Here is a 16,852-nt window from a genome sequence, read left to right as displayed (position 1 = left end):
TTAAATGGACTGCACTGACTGGCTTAGAGACGATGCTGGTTACTTCTTTGCATGCAGTAATCTGAGAGCTGCATGGTGTAAGAATTTTTTTTTTAACGCGAGAGTGTTAGGACCTCTATTTCTGCAAAAAATTGTCCGCATTGGCAACCATTGGCATCGGCATTGGCATGCTGTGCCATCATGGTCCGCTTAAAGGTGTCATGGGAGAGTGGTTAACAATCGTACTGGAAGCCACTAAGCGTGTTTTCGCCCATTATCACGCTGTGCGCCATTTGGCGGCAGTTTTTCCTTCATACAGCAACATTTGCAGGGAGTTCAAACCGCTGAAAACTTAAGATACTTGAATAACTGTTACCGAAGGCACGATTCATTCTCCACACTTTCGTTACCCTTATTGGATGCTGCAGTACAATCCTCAGGGCAGTTTGATCAGAGTAGAGGCTGAATATTGGTTACTAGAAACACTGGCCCAAAGCAGTGAAATCAAATGACACAGCAAGGCTAGGCTTCCACTGGGAAAAAACCTTTTGATCTCCAGTGTTGCCAACAGCAAAATACTCAGCTCCTGTTTGGACAGAACTCGCACACTTCAAGTGAATATTTTGAGCAAAATACGGCACTGTGCTCCGTAAATATCTTTTTGGCATGTAAAGGGTTTCGCCTGAATGGTTTTACTTTTCTCCGCGTTATTCTTGGTGTGCCGATTGCATTTCTACCACATGCAACCGTCAGTGACGCGTATATCACGCACTTACTGTCACTCCAGTAGCCGTACTCTGTCTCACAGTTTGCAACGTTGCGGAAGTACTAGTCCGCATGAAGAAAGTAAAAAGAGGCATGTTACTTTGCACTTGTTTTGTGGCACAGTGGTGTAATGCGCAAGAAGCGACAACGGATCATCAGCACTAAGAGCACATTTAATCAAGTTCACAACAAATGGATTGTGGGATAAGCCTGCAGGCAAAGGATTTGTGATATTTTTTGCTCGGCACAAGGAACACACTACTTTTTGAACGCCGACATAGGCAGCACTAACAACACTGCTAGCTTTGATAGCATTGCACCTGGTGTATGAAAGGGAGTATAGAAGAAAGCTGGTGTTGAGACTAAGCGGTGTGGTTTGAAAATTGGTGCCACTCATTTCTAAAGTCAAACCTGAGCAGTACTAGGGATGCACGTTGTGCAGGTTCTGCCACCCTAGGGTACCCAAGCTGTGCAAAAAGTTAGGCTCAGAAAGTGTTGGCTTACTTAAGCTTTTACTAAATTGTCAAAAAATTGTGTTTCAAGTGAAATGGCAATCACCGACTGAGCGCTCCGACCATTTGTGTAAAACAGCATGTGCAGCCAGCGTACAGCAGCAGTACAGCTGATGACATGTGCAGTGTGAAGCAAAGCTCAACTGTAGTGCCACTAGTTCGTGCGACCACCATATTGTTCACTTCAGGGAGTGGGCACACAAAGGAAGTGAAACTGACCTTGTTCTAAGAACATTCACCTTAGCCTAAAAGAGGAGACTTAGCTTGCTACCTTTTACTGATCCTGCAATAACAGACTCCATTTTGATGGAGGTGGGATGCAGTGACGGGTGTGTACTATCGGGGACAAAAGTGGTATACTCCATGTGCCCGGAGTTGGAGCAACGGAAAACATTTTGGTGAACTAAAGTATGAAACATTGAAACGAGCCAAGTGACATGCCTGCTGATGATAAAGATCACGCATTGGCTGTCTCAATCCCAGATGCTGCCTGTAGATGGCATTGCAATGCAGTTTTTCGTTGGTCTCCCGCCGCGTGGAGTATACCACTTTTGTCCCCGATAGTACAAACGTGTTTGTGTGGGTATGAGAACCTCCATTGGTCAGTATTGAACTGGAGCCACATCTACATGTCCTTTTTAGCCCATAGTGTAGTGTTGGCACGTGTAATTTAATAATCATGATTGCTTAGGTTGCAGGGATTGAATAATGTTTTTGGTAGTTTTGGTTTCTGACTAGGCTTTCTTCAATAGATTTCAGCAGTGGAGCTACCATAATTGCTGAAATGCAAGCACTGTTTCAGCAAAGCCATGATTACTAGAGAGGCTTTGCTGAGCTGCGTTAAAGGTTTTCAGTGGTTTCTTTAATTATGATCTTTTCTTGCAGTTGTGTTCAGAAGAGTGGAAGCAATTTAGTTGGCTTTCAGGAAACATGGGGATATGGCGGATGAGCAACTTAACGCTATTCAACAGCCTCTTTACACATAAAAACGCAAACCATGGAACTAGAGAACTGAGTAACAACTGAAAGTACTGTGTTTTGTAAAGGATAAGGCTTGCACATGGGGGAATTAGCGGGTTGGGTGCATTGTTGCTTTTCGGACTTCTTCTTTCTGTTGACGTTTTTGTTTTGCTTCCACCAGAGTGAATGGTGGAACCATGTATCTTCTTAAACATCAGTGCTGGTCCTGTCTACTTCCTCTGTCCCTTGTCTCTGCACTGTTATTCGCAGTCAGTGTGCACTACCAACTAGCTCAACTTTCCATCTTACTGAAATATCGGCTCTCTCCAGCTTGACTTTTTACTTATTTTACAGTAGCGTAAAAAATAACGTGCGGTGCACAGTACCTTGAACATCTAGAGTACCGGTGACTCATGTACAGGTTCGATGGCCTTTGTTTTATTGTGATATTCCATTAACTTGTTGTTCTTCCTAAATCTTGTTTTCTTCCAAATGTATAGTGCTTCGTGAGAGGGAAGCACAGCGGCAAGCCGGTAGTCAGTCATTGGCTTCGTGACTCTTGAATAAATGGCCTTTGTTTTAAAGTTATTCTGGTGTGAAGGGATTATGTTTGTCTCATTCTTAAACCACGTTTGCTTTTAAATGAACAATGCTTGGTGAGAGCAAGGCTCAGTGCTAAGCCACTAGTAAAAGGGCAGAGTAGATTTTAATGCACATAAAAATTGTTTGGTGGCAGCAAACACAAACCTGTTCGGCGGTTGCAGATACGGAAAACTTAAAAAAGCAGGAAACATTAAAAAAATTTGATTCAGATTTTATTTTTTTCTGATATTTTGTAAAACACATGGTGCCCACTGTGAAATATTGTCATACTTTGAGTGAACTGAAGGCACTGACATGCATAATGGCATTCAAGCAGGCAGCTAGAACTGGCTGCCTGCCAATGACAAGATTGGTTCAGCAAATTTCTTGGACAGCGGGCATCCCTGTTTGTTGAGGGCACTGTGTGTTTGCATGAATTTCTGAGTTGGGCAGAAATTAAACTTTTTTTCTTACTGCAGAGAGACCAGCAAAAATTAAAAAAATTTGCTAGCAGTAGGGCAGAGTAATCTAAACCGGTAGGTTTGTAAGCAGTTCTTGCGCACAGCTGGAAAAAACTTGGGAAAGTGCTTGGACAGCTTTGTGACAGATCTGTCATGTGTCCTAGTTTTCAAGACAAGCTAAGAATGAATGGTCCGCTAAATATGGGAATGCTGTAGCTTGGAGTTGTCGTTTGGACTGTAATGCACCATTTCGTTGTCACCTTTATAAAAAAAAGCAGAATGGAGGTCTTTCAGCTCTCCCTGTGCAGACCAAATGTATTAGCCATGGCGCTATTTTAGCCAAGCTGCTTTTGCAGTGTGAAAATCAAATTCCACATCATCATTCGTATCTTCATAGTAGTACAGTGCTGCTGTTAATAATCTTGTCAGCAAAAACAGCACTGGCCCAGGTGCTAAGGCAGTTTGCAATGTAATAGGCCTCTCTTGTTTTTCTTATGGGCAAATGCTTGTTAGAGGGAGCCCAATGGACATTAAACTCCCATGAACGTCCTACGGACGTCCAGGACATCCAAGAGAGTTCTAGTGATACCAAATCAGTCGCTGATACCAAATCCAGCATCATATTATGCGGCACCGTATCATGCAAGGCCTCCGTTTTGGTGAGACTGTAGATATTGGGATAAGCAAGAGTGGATGGCAGAGGGTAGTGGCTGCAGTGTGGCGGCATGCCGGAGGGCATGTGTGTTGCATTTTCAGGTGTCCTGGACTGTTCATGGTGTAGTGTTGGGCTCAGTGGAGTGCCAGGATTGGGTCAGTTTGAGCCTTTAGAGCTGCCATTCTGTAGCTTTTGAGCTCCTGCCTGCTGAACTTAGTACCTGGTGGGGAGAAGGTTGTCTTGAAAGTCTGAATTATGTTCTCTCACAGGCACAAAACTAAGGGTGTGCAAAATGAAATATATGAATTTACACAGGAGTGGCACCTAAAAATAACATGAATGGATAGTAAGACCTGCAAATTCGGACTTGGAAAAAGCTCAAAAACTGAAACTCGTACGTGGCCGGGCTAGTTTTTGGCCTCGCGACAGTGGGCCTCCGATCATCATCACACCTGCTGAAATGTGGACAGGAGAGGTGTGCGGATTACAATGCATCATGGAATAGGCGGCATATTTGCATGACGCTTGCCTTGCTGGCGATGCCTTGGCTCTGCCCCCTTCGAGAGCCGCATGCATAAATCTGCAAGTGGGCTTCTCCGCATGTTATGGTTGGCCAAAACGAGATGGCGGAGCTCAGGCAAGAAGAGTTGTGAAGGCGACGGGACGAACTCCATAGGTCTGGGAGTTAAGTGTGTAACACTTCGTGGAAGGATAAAAGCAAAAAGCCGAGCATTTCAAAGTGGGTGCTTGGCTACCTTGTTCGAATAACATGTGATATGGGGGAAAGCCACACGCGGAATTACGCATGAGGTCAAAACGAGCAGTGTTCGAATGGGGTCGGTCCATGCGATAAACGGCGAAGAAAGCGAAGAAAATGCCTGTGTACTGTTTCCCGGACACTTTAAACTTTGTCTTTGGATAATTTGCCCTGATATTGTGGCTTTGCTATGGTCGGATATAGAAAAGCCTGTGTGGCATATGATTGCTGATGGACTTTCGGAAGTTTTCGAATATTTGGAAATTCTTGAATATCCCTTTCTTGAATCGAATGTGGACTGACTAACTAACGCATTCGATTCAGTATTTGAAATATCGAATATTCACACCTACGTACCTTCTTAGGGCCGTAACTTCTAGTTGCGCCTCACAAAAATCGCGATATTGGCTTAGCAACATCCTGCATCTGAACCTAAAGAGTAGTTACACACTTGGGAGATCATAAATAGTTAGCACACTGCTAATTTCGAGCATAAAGAAGGAGGAAAGTTAATTGCTGTTGAGGTGATTTGGATAGTCATCTTCTGCATCCAAAATTGTTGAGCGTATCCGCCACGGTGCACATCACCAACATGCGGTCTTGTGTCTAATGGTGGTATTGTAGAAGAACAGTAGATTGGGCGAGTTGGTGTTCCATGGCGAAAGTACATATAAAACAGCGCTAAACGACAGGACTAGAAGAGGAGTAGACAAACACGGCGCTCTTGTCAAGTCATTGCAGTGTATGCAAATGTGTGCCGTTCTTTGACGATACAGAATTGTTATTTTTTCATACTGACAAGATTACAAGAGAAGTCGCCGAAGCATTTCATATCACTAGAAAATCAAAAGGTTGCGTTAGCAATACTTCTTTAGCTTTGTCAAAGAAAGAAATGACATTGTTGCACAAAGGGTAGCTTGAAGGCAGGTACAACACGTGTGACCAACGTGGCTTGTTGATTGTATCTCCACTTTGATGTAGTGACTGTGCGCACGTGTGCGCGTTTTTTGTATGTATAGTATATTGAAAATTTTTCCTTCCAATAAATTCAGTTGTAAGTCAGCGCCGTGTTTGTCTACTCCTCTTCTAGTCCTGTCGTTTAGCGCTGTTTTATATGTACTTTCGTAATGGTGGTATTACCTGTTCCCATGAAATGCATCTTTTTTTTTTACCTCTTGGTGGTGCTCCTTCTCTGGAAACCCTGGTTTTGTGCCATTGGGAGAAAAAAAAAAATCGCGTTTACTGACCCCTAAGAGTGTGCTGTTGGTTTGCTAAAAATAGGCTATGATTTGTGTTTATTCCTTGAAGCAACAGGGAATCCCAGTGTGTTTAGTCCAGGTTGAGTGCTTCAGCCCTGTGGTTCATTCTGTTCTCAGCGTGTCCTGGTAGTGGAGGGCATATATCTTAGCTTGGCTGCCATTTCTGTTTGGAAAGTATCAGAAATGTGTATGAGAGGGCGTACTAGTATGAGCATATGTGCATGAGAGAAATATGTGTGAGAGAAGGGAAATGCTCCTCACTTCCCGCAATTTGCTCAAGGACTTTGTCTGTCGCATTCTTGCAGACCGGCTGTACTTTGCAACGGTGCGGAGCACGGTGAAGCCGGTCTCGGGGGGTCAAAATCACTTCTTCAGCATCGACGATGAGCTGGTCTACGAGAGCTTCTACGCCGATTTCGGACCTCTCAACCTGGCCATGCTCTTTCGCTACTGCGTCAAGCTGCAGAAGAAGCTGAAGGTGAGTGCTGGCGTTGTCCTTTGCAAAGCGGTGCGAATATGATGGTGTTTAACCCTTTCACTGCCAGGTTTTTTTACTCACATCTGCACACACCTTGCCGGGTTTTTTTTGCATGTTAGTTTCCTGGAAATTTTTTGCTAGTAACGCCCTAAAGTGCTCTGCAGGACATGTAGACATGTTTATTCAGGATAATCTTATAGATATTAGTTGTAATGAATCAAATCTTCCAGCACCAATCTGGCCTGTCGGATTTCCTCTTCTTACGCGGATTTTTCGGTGGCAAGGGGACTTCATCGCCGTCATCACTCGACAAGGCACTTTGATGGGCTCCTTCCTCATTCTCATTATCACTGGACTCCGAATTCACAAGCAGTTTTGAATTTCTTCGTCCGTCAAAGCGCGGATGAGTGTGGCACATAGCCTCATGGCTGCTGTGCGCAGACCAAAACGAAGTGACTCGGATGTGGAAACATGGGTGGCATCTGTTGTGTAAAATTTACCCTACAAGAACTATGAGTTTATAGCGTCTCTCCATAGATGGCGCTGCATGTTTGCATCGTTTTTTTTTTCACGAGTATTATCGGGAGCGGCAGGGGGCGAGTTAAAAAGCCAAAACGAGTTAACTCGGGAGAGGCAGGGGGTGTGCATATGTGGTAGCCCGAGTTATCTCGGGAGTGGCAGATTAAGGGTTAATGATGGTTACTATAACAAGCTCTCGTATTTTTACTCAAGATTTTTACAAATTGCTGGCCTCCCAAACCCAGAGAATGGCTCGGAGGGCAGTGCCCAGAAGCTAGGCCCATCCAGATAGCTGTAGTTACACAGGCATGGTTATGTGCTAGTAGGAAACAAACAAAAAAACAAAGGAAAACAACTAGTACTGGAGTTCACAGCAATTCAGAATATTGTGTTTTAATGTTGTGAGGCTTTTCAACAGAAAAAAAAAAAATCGCACCATAGGATGGGTGAAAAATTTAAATATTTTTTGCACAGCCACGAGTGGAACAGCTGACATGCTAGTATGTGTTGTAGAAAACGTTTGTACCCAAATAGTAATTGCAGCGGCCGTTTCAGTGAAACTGATTTGTTTGCATTGCTTGTAACAGGCACTGTCGATGTGGGTCTTCTCTGCATGCTCTTGATCAAGACACTGGTGATTAATACATCATGTTTTGAATGTGTTGCCTAGTTTGGGGGATTTTTTTTTCTGTTTAGTCTTTCATCTATTAACTTAAATTCAGAGCATGGAACATTCAGTCAAGTAAGGGCATTGAGGTTCGGTTTCTTCGAATGCATGAAAGTTCCATTTGGCTTCGGCGTAATCACTAGGGCATGAACTGACAGGAACTGCTTGAAGGTAAACACACTTTCTGTGCCTTCTGTTGAGAAAAATACAACTCTTGTGGTATCTGATGTGCGCAGAAACTTCGGTCATGTCAAAATGTCAAAAGAAAGCGCTAATCATTTAATCTACTCGTGAGGCCTGTCAGGGAGAGTTAATAAAGGAAAGGGATGCAAGACATCAGTTAGCTAGGAATTAAAAAACGTAAAGGGACATTGATAATCATTTAATCTACTCCTGAGGCCTGTCAGGGAGAGTTAATAAAGGAAAGGGATGCAAGACATCAGTTGGCTAGGAATTAAAAAACGTAAAGGGACATTGATAATCATTTAATCTACTCCTGAGGCCTGTCAGGGAGAGTTAATAAAGGAAAGGGATGCAAGACATCAGTTAGCTAGGAATTAAAAAACGTAAAGGGACATTGATAATCATTTAATCTACTCCTGAGGCCTGTCAGGGAGAGTTAATAAAGGAAAGGGATGCAAGACATCAGTCGGCTAGGAATTAAAAAAACGTAAAGGGACATTGAGGACAAATTGAAGCTGCCCTGTATTAACATCAGAGCATTAAGGCTCCTGTTCTAGAGAAAATCTGGCGACATGGTTGTCATTGGTAGCGGTGGTGTCGGCGTTGTGAGTGAAAAATTCCCGGAGAAGCAACTTAGGTGGGCCACCTATAAGGTCACGTGACCTTGTGGTGTCATCACAACCTGCCCACCGGATTGTGAGCAAACTGCCCACTGTGGCAGGTGGCAGTTATTGATTGGTCGCTCGGGAAGAGCAACCTGGGCCGCACTATGCCCCACAGGTGGCAGCACCTGCCACCAGAGGGCAGTGGTGCATTGCTTAACCGATGCACCACTGCGCCATAGGAGGTGTATGTGGACACTCCCAGAGGTCTATGAATGTAAAGTAGAGAATGACCAAGTACGCATATATATGGCCATTAACCCATTAACGCTGTTGCGTTACACCCTTGACGCGGAGCTTAAGTGTCTCCTCCAGTTTTTGTTAAAATAATTGTGTCGTTATGACAGCCAAGCTACTTTAACTACTTTAACTTAGAACAGAGCTTTTATAATGTAGAAATGGCCAAAAAACGAAATATAGGGGTCGCCACTGTCAGCCGTTCTTGTAAGCAAACTGCAGCAGTGCCAGGATGGTTTTCTGAAGCGATAGCTTCACTCTGCTAGGTAAAGCTGGGTGTCACCGTGTGTGCAACAGCATGAGCATGACTGGCAGGTGGTGCCCGGAGAGCAACCTGGGAGGCAGATGGGCCACTTGGGTCACATGACCTGGCTGCATCATCATCATAACATGCCCACCGGACAGTGAGCAAACTGCCCTCTGTGGCAGGTGGCAGTTGAATTAATGATCGGTCGCTCGGGAAGAGCAACCCGGGCCGCACTATGCCCCACAGGTGGCAGCACCTGCCACCAGAGGGCAGTGGTGCATTGCTTAACCGATGCACCACTGCGCCAGGAGGGGTATGAGGACTCCCAGGCATCTATGAATGTATAAAATAGAGAATGAACTTCTGCATATATGGACATTTACCCCAATACATTATCGCGTCATGCCCTTAAAGGTGCACTGAAGAGGAATCTGAACTTGTCTTTTTGCCGCGGGAACTCGATCTACACGTTCCGAGCTTTCTTAGAAACTGCGACTTATTGCCCTGTATGGCCGATTTCCCAAATTAAATCGAATTAACGGCCGGCTCCCGCCCTTTTTTTGAATTCTGCCTCGTACGGTGGGCGGAGTCGACCAACGCGTGGAGTGCCTTTCACCCAGTCCCGTGGCGGCTTGCCGCTCTGCCATCGGCGGAGTAATACGTAGTAGTCCGTGGTAGCAAATAATCCGCGCGTATTTTTTTTTCTGCGGGCTTATTTTGCGGCTATATTATCTGCGAATGAAATTATTTATTCATGGAAACCTAAAAAACAAAATAAAGCGAAAGCAAAGCCTCCATGGAGCTGGCTGAAAGGAATTTCACGCGTTGGTCGACTCCGCCCATCGTACGAGGCAGAATTAAAAAAAAAAGGGCGGGAGCCGGACGTTAATTCAATTTAATTAGGGAAATCGGCCATGCAGGGCAGTAAGTTGCAGTTTCTAAGAATGCTAGGAGCGTGTAGATCGAGTTCCCGCGGCAAAAAGACAAGTTCAGAATCCTCTTCAGTGCACCTTTAAGGCAAAGCTTAAGTGTCCCTCCCCCTTTTTTTTTCTTTTGTCGCACGGGCCACATCGCCACCCACTACTTGTCATTGATCACAGTGTCCCTTTCGTTGGTGATGCCGTGAGTTAGAATTAAATGGTGAGGGGAACAAATTTTTCATTTTTAAATCCCATTTTCTGCAGGTGCTGTGCAGTGTAATCTTTGTACAGGGCTTCATAGTAGCGCAGGTTTTGCTTCGAATTTAAAAAATGTTCAGCACTTGTGTTGATGAGCTGAGTACACAAACCAGTCTCGATTTGAAGTGCTTTTGTAGCAGTGGCCGAGTTTTGGGATGGCATTGCTCTCACATTCAGTGCGAGGCGCTAGCGATCAGATGAAGGTACTTGTCTTCTTCTCTTCCTTTGTTTGGCCATTGGTGAGTGGAATGTGTGAAAGCATGCGCTTCTGAGTGGCTTGGTACCACAGTCACTGTTGTGTGTGGAGCCACGGTTGGGAACAGACCTAGCTTAACACACAGTCGCCCGAAAAACATAGATTGAGGGGCCTCAAAGCAATTGAGTTGAACAGAACCCGATGCGTAAACATGCAATTTTTGCTGTGTGTATGGATGATGAATATTAACTGGAATGGTTTCTCACAGTGCTGAGTTTCTTTTCACAGTTAAAGGGACAGTGAGGAGAGCACTATTAATATTTTTTTTATAGCAAAATCCGATACTTCTGCATTTCATGGCTTTGTTGCCACTTGGCCGGCAGCGAAAGATGCATTTGTTTCTAAGAAATTTGGATTCGAAGTTGAAAAAGTTTTTCCCGCCGCTCTGATTCAAAGTTGGGATTCTCCTATGACGACACAGGACTAAGTGACGTGAAACATGACGTGCACATGACGTAACGCAGACTCCGTGATTTCTGGCAGCTACCAGTGCAGCCTAGCAGCAGCCGAAAAGAACGCTACCGCCGGTCGCACGTTGAAGGCATCTATCGGCTATTGTGGCCGTCGCTACAGTCGCTTCGCTTACGTTTGCACCGGCGTTTTGCCAGCGTTACGATGGATCCCGTTGTCGAAGTCGTCAACGAAGTTCTCGCAAATTGACACCTTTAGCATACCGTGTACCTTATTACCGCTAGCGGAATACCGGGAGCCCCCCTAACGCCGGTCAGCAGGTGCTGATTGGTCCCGATGCTGCAGGCGCGTGCGTAGCTGCCGGGCATGTGGTGCCATCTGGCCATGTCAAGGAGATTTTCGCATGCATTGGCTGCGCCTCAGTGATTCGTGACTTTTGGGTCCTAGCGTTGACACTGTTTTGTCCTATGACGTCACCACGCTTGTACTTGCGAGTTTGGCCTGTGGCAGCGATACCTATATTTTGGTTCTTGCTCTTTTCTACGTTACAAGAGCGTGTTTGTCGGTATGAGTGGAGTAAATTTCAGGTTCTTCTTCTTCTTCTTCTTCTTTGCACCATAGGTGCCCCGCCAGAGACGGGTGGTTTCAACTTGAAGACTTGAAGACACAGGGATAACAAAAAGGGATACTTGAAGTTTTATATACAAATATTTACAGCGTATAGAAGTTTAGACACTCGAGACAAATTAACGGCACAAGGACAAACAACAAAAAGGGCGGAACTGGCTAATACTAGGGGAGGCCCCTACTCGGCGTTGCCGAAGATGCGTTGCATCTCACCTTAGCCCAGAACCCCCGCTTCCGGCTCCGGGGCCCAGTTTTAAAGCCCTAAAGGCCCAGCCCACATTCGGTAACTTCCAATCATGTTGCGCTCTTAACATGGTTGGTTCATCCAGGGCATGGCCAGCCCTCCAGCTTCCGTAAGGCAGAGCGCTCTCTCCACCACAAAATAAAAACAAACACAAACAGACATCCGTGCCAGCACATGTGCGAATCAGTACCGCGGGTGGGGGGACACCCGTATACCTGCCGGCGCGTTCGCGAGCGGCCGCGTTCCAAGAAAGGAGACGCTTCGCTTTGAGCACCCCCAGCCGCGTTCCGATGACCCCCGCGAACGCTACCGAACCCTTACACGCCCTTCCCAAGATTCTACAAAGGGCTCAAATGCCACTTTTAGAATTATAACAAAGGGATCGGTACGGGTCACAAAACCACCCTGTGGGTGACATACCGCAGCTACACAAACACTGGCACGAACAAAACCAAAAACAAAAAAAAATGCACACGGGCACCAACACAACACAAGCAAATTGCACACTCAAATACACGCGGTGACACGCTTGCTGTGCGCCGTAAAACGGAGTCCAAGTTGACAGGCTACTCAGTTCACTTGCATGCACACTGTCGTCCTGCTCGCGAATGAGCACACATACGCACCGACACTCGCGACTGGAGCGTTCACTAGCACTCGTACGATGTCCGTAAGTGGCCACGTGAGCCTCCTTAGTCGCACCGAGCGTCCCTGTGTCCATTCGAGCCACCACGTGTTGTCAGTAACACAATTAACGCCTAAACGGTAACTCACTCATTAGGCTGGCGCCACAACGGGGCGTGAACTGAAAAGCCGGTGCCCTCCAGGATCAAAAACCTCGTGGTACTCGAAGGGTCTAAATCCCTGACCACGCAGCGCCCTTGAGGGCACGCTCGCTCCGGCGCGCCAGTACGAGCCGTGTCCTGCGTAAGGGGCATATCTCCTTCTCAGTCTAACCTTACCAGTGAGGCCGGTTTTACTACACTTGATCTGGCGTACTGCGGCACGGAACGTACTATTCCACGCGCCGACTTTCAGTGTGAAAGCTACCCACCTGCCTCCTGCCACTCCACCTCGCCCGGGGCCATCTGCACCTTTACTGCACGAGCAAACTTCGAAACCGCCGCTCCGTGCCTGATCGGCGCTTGCCGGCTTCGTGGCATAGTCTGAGGCTGCATGAGCTCTCTCGCAGTCGCTTGATCCGAATATGTTTTGTGGCAACTCGCCACGCATCTCCTTGTCCTCCAAGGACCTGGTGGAACACACGTCGAGTGCGTTCAACAAATGCGTGGCGCTCGGTCCCGTCGGCCCATCAGGCCAACCTTCGTTCTTTGCCTCGGATGGAACGCTCCTGCCACTATCAACGCTATGGGGCATTTCATACCCTATGCCCGACACAGTGTGCGGTTGCGGCGACGCCAGACTTCCTCCTTTCACTCGCTCGCCGATCTGACGTCTGTCCTCACCGACCGTTTCCTGCTGCACGAAATGCTCTTTTTCACAGCTTGCTTGGGACTGCGTTTTCGGAATTGTCAGAGTGACTTGCAACAATCCTGAACTCGCGTCCGCGTCCCTGGTCTCATTAGGGGTTGAGCTAACTTGTGCAGCTGGATCGTCGGAGTGCGCGTTCACCGCCTCTAACACCGCGACGCTGCGTTCCGTCAGGATACTTTCTTCACGAGAGATTCCAGTTTCGCGGAAAGCTGGCTCTCTTTTTACTTTTCTCTGGCTGTTTTCTTTTCCTGTGCTTGACAGGCATATGCCTTTGCCTTCCAGCACTGGCGACCTCTCTGCTCGGGACTCGGAGCAGTTCTCCCTGGCTAGTTGGCTAGCTCTCCTAGACTCCTTGATCTTAGAAATCTCGAGCTCTACCTGCTGGCGTCTGGCTTCTATAACCTTCAAGACATACTTTACATCCTGAGGTTCTTCCTCGCGAAGCAGCGCCTTTCCGCCATTTACTTTCGCAAGTTGAGCCTGAAGGTCCGCTAAGCGCGCCTTCGCTAATTCAACCTGGTACTTCACATCAAGTGAGGGCCGGCTTGGATAACTCTCCATACCGCCTTCCGTACCCCCAGCTGTCCTACCGGCTCGAACACAGGGACGTGAACAATGCGACCAAGGAAACTCACGGTTTTGATGCGTCGATCCGCATTGCCCGCTCCTTGGCGTCGGAGTACACCGCCACTTTCCCCGGACGCTGCGATGAGCTGTCGCACGTCGTTGCTCCGCCGCCGGTGACCGTCAAGTTATCGACGCGCTGCTTTTCTGGACCATATGCAGTCCCGCGTCGCTTGACTACTGCCGTGGTCCTTGCATCCTTGCCGCTGTCTCTCTGCAGGTCCTTTCTCGAACGCTGCTGTACCGTCGCCTTTCTCCCTGCGTTCAATCTTCTTCCTGCGCCGTCTTCCGATGGCCGCAGGATCCTGTCGACTGCGCCAGTAAATTTCAGGTTCTTCTTCTTCTTCTTCTTTGCACCATAGGTGCCCCGCCAGAGACGGGTGGTTTCAACTTGAAGACTTGAAGACACAGGGATAACAAAAAGGGATACTTGAAGTTTTATATACAAATATTTACAGCGTATAGAAGTTTAGACACTCGAGACAAATTAACGGCACAAGGACAAACAACAAAAAGGGCGGAACTGGCTAATACTAGGGGAGGCCCCTACTCGGCGTTGCCGAAGATGCGTTGCATCTCACCTTAGCCCAGAACCCCCGCTTCCGGCTCCGGGGCCCAGTTTTAAAGCCCTAAAGGCCCAGCCCACATTCGGTAACTTCCAATCATGTTGCGCTCTTAACATGGTTGGTTCATCCAGGGCATGGCCAGCCCTCCAGCTTCCGTAAGGCAGAGCGCTCTCTCCACCACAAAATAAAAACAAACACAAACAGACATCCGTGCCAGCACATGTGCGAATCAGTACCGCGGGTGGGGGGACACCCGTATACCTGCCGGCGCGTTCGCGAGCGGCCGCGTTCCAAGAAAGGAGACGCTTCGCTTTGAGCACCCCAGCCGCGTTCCGATGACCCCCGCGAACGCTACCGAACCCTTACAAGTGGCGTTTCTGTAATCAGGAGCTGGTATTCTGTCGGTGCAAGCCAACTTCAATTTCTCCTCAGTGTCCCTTTAAGAACTAGAATTTTTGCCTCTGCATCAGATTTGAAGAAGTGTTACTTGAGTTTTCTGTCCAGAGGGAAGCTGCTCTGGAAAAAAAAAGGAAAAAAAGGCATGTTTCTTGCATATACTTGATGTAATTTGGGGGTGATTGTGCAATCCGCTTGTGTGTGCAGTCATATGCCCTGGCTCAGAAGAAGATCATCCACTACACAACCAGTGATGCCAAGAAACGCGTCAATGCGGCCTTTCTGATGGGCTCCTATTCGGTAAGTGTGCTCTCGACTGGTCTTGACAACTAATGTGCATTCGGCTCTGTTGGCTGTCAGCACAACAACATACAGAGCTTCAGAGTGTTGTCTGAATGGAGTAATTGGCAACAAGTTGAACAATTTGCAAGAAAAATTAATGAGTTGAAGGCTTTGCTTGATTGTGGCATGCACATTTGAAGCGTTGCATTTTGAGTCACGTTAACGTTTACTTTGCTTCCGTACTTTATCATGCCATCTACATTTTGTCGAGAGGGGGGGGGGGGGGGGGGCACCCTCGTCTGTGGTTTTCCTGAATAGTTTGAGATTGCGGTATAATTGTAATATTATTTATTTTCAAAATTCTAAGCTCTGGCACTCCTCCCTTGCATTATATTCGGGCAAATGTGGTAAATTCTTCATATACCCATCAGTCTGCTGTTCCTAGGGATGTCTAATAACATTTAAAAAAATGAAAATGTGGTTGCTAACACACAGTTGTGAGAAAAATTCCAAAATGCACAATTTTTCTCAGAATCTTTGGGAACTAGGTTTCTTAGGCATGTCTCATAATCATGGTGTGCTTTTGGGTTTTGATATGATGGATGTGCTACATTGCTCAGAGTAAATCTAAAAATTCTTTCAGCTTAACCGCTGGCTAATTTAGATTAAAAATTTGCTCAGAGTGGCACTTGCTGGTAAGTTTTGTTTTATTCTGTGTTTTGTTTGGGCAGTTGCCTGAATCAGTGAGTATTGAGAGATTGCGTTGCATGTGGAGCCAGATATGCCAGATGCCAGTTATGCCAGACCCCAAAAAAAATTAACGGTTTTGCAACAGTACCATCTCTTTCCCCTTAAAAGAAGGTTAGAGACTATTGCTCGTTTCATGTCTTGCATTCGTCTGCTTTTGTCATTCTTCTGCAGACAGTAGCTGGCGCTGACAGTACAGCTGTTGTGAAACCGTTTTTTTTGGTTCGGGACTGCTTCATACTATGGGCAGTGTTGATTTAACTCTTACCGATTCATGCAAGTACCTGACATGGACGTAGGATAAAACAAAACTTAACGCAGAGTTCCACCTTTGTGCGAAATCTCAGCCCAAACAAGCTAGCGGTTCGACCGAGAGAATTTTTCTTTGATTTTCTGAGTGATGCAACGCACAGTTATTGGTTTTTATGTCAGCCGATAGTGTCTGGCGCCTGCAGAAGTGCAATACCCGCCTTTTTTTTGTGTGCAGATAATCTACCTGAAACGGACGGCTGAGCAGGCGTACAAGTCCTTGTGTGCTGGCATCATCACACCTTACATTTCCTTCAGGTGAGCAAGAACGTTGAGTACTTGCTGCATTGTTGCCAGCATGTGTGCAACATTGCTATTGGACACACACGTGACAAATATTGGTGAATTGGGCATCTAAGTGCAGACATCCTTTCCCCTAAGGCCTCCACACATGAGAGTACTGATCAGTAGAGACATGGGAGGAATGACTGTCATAAGCCAGTGGAGCTGTTGAGTGTTTTTTTTAGTGCGGTAACTCTAGTAGGCGCATTTTCAGATTTCGGGCATATGTAGATATGTATCTGAAGCCCGCTTTGTGGCAGGTGCTCACCTTCCCACTGGGTTGTGGTAAATCTGCCAGGTGTGTCCACCTGGCAAGCCTTCACCTGGGGGAAGGGTACGCTCGGGTGAAGGCCTTCAAGCTAAATGCATTCGGGGTAAACGACTTTAGGTCTTTAGGGTAAGACCGTTAGATCAAAAGCCTTTATGGTAAAGGCCTCTAGGTCAAAGGCCTTTAGCACGTAAGGACCCTAAGTGCCCACCGTAACCAGTGCTACTGAACGATATTCCGCACTT

The 16,852-nt window shown here is 46.7% G+C and overlaps 1 protein-coding gene across 1 annotated transcript in view; it reads left to right on the top strand.

Annotated features, from left to right (window-relative positions):
- The window catches only part of LOC149367009 (dual specificity protein phosphatase CDC14C-like), a 55,835-nt gene that overhangs the window by 7,147 nt on the left and 31,836 nt on the right, over positions 1-16,852 (top strand). Inside the window, exons 2-4 of the mRNA XM_089553597.1 lie at positions 6,236-6,408; positions 14,927-15,019; positions 16,236-16,315. Of these exons, the coding sequence (XP_089409723.1) occupies positions 6,236-6,408; positions 14,927-15,019; positions 16,236-16,315 (346 nt within the window). The remainder of the gene's footprint in view (positions 1-6,235; positions 6,409-14,926; positions 15,020-16,235; positions 16,316-16,852) is intronic.

Source organism: Amblyomma mixtum, chromosome 1 (assembly GCF_055824585.1).
Source record: "Amblyomma mixtum isolate Tamu chromosome 1, ASM5582458v1, whole genome shotgun sequence".
NCBI classification, from domain to species: domain Eukaryota; kingdom Metazoa; phylum Arthropoda; class Arachnida; order Ixodida; family Ixodidae; genus Amblyomma; species Amblyomma mixtum.
Note: the sequence above shows the minus strand (reverse complement) of the source record. Positions and strands in the feature narration are given on the sequence as shown.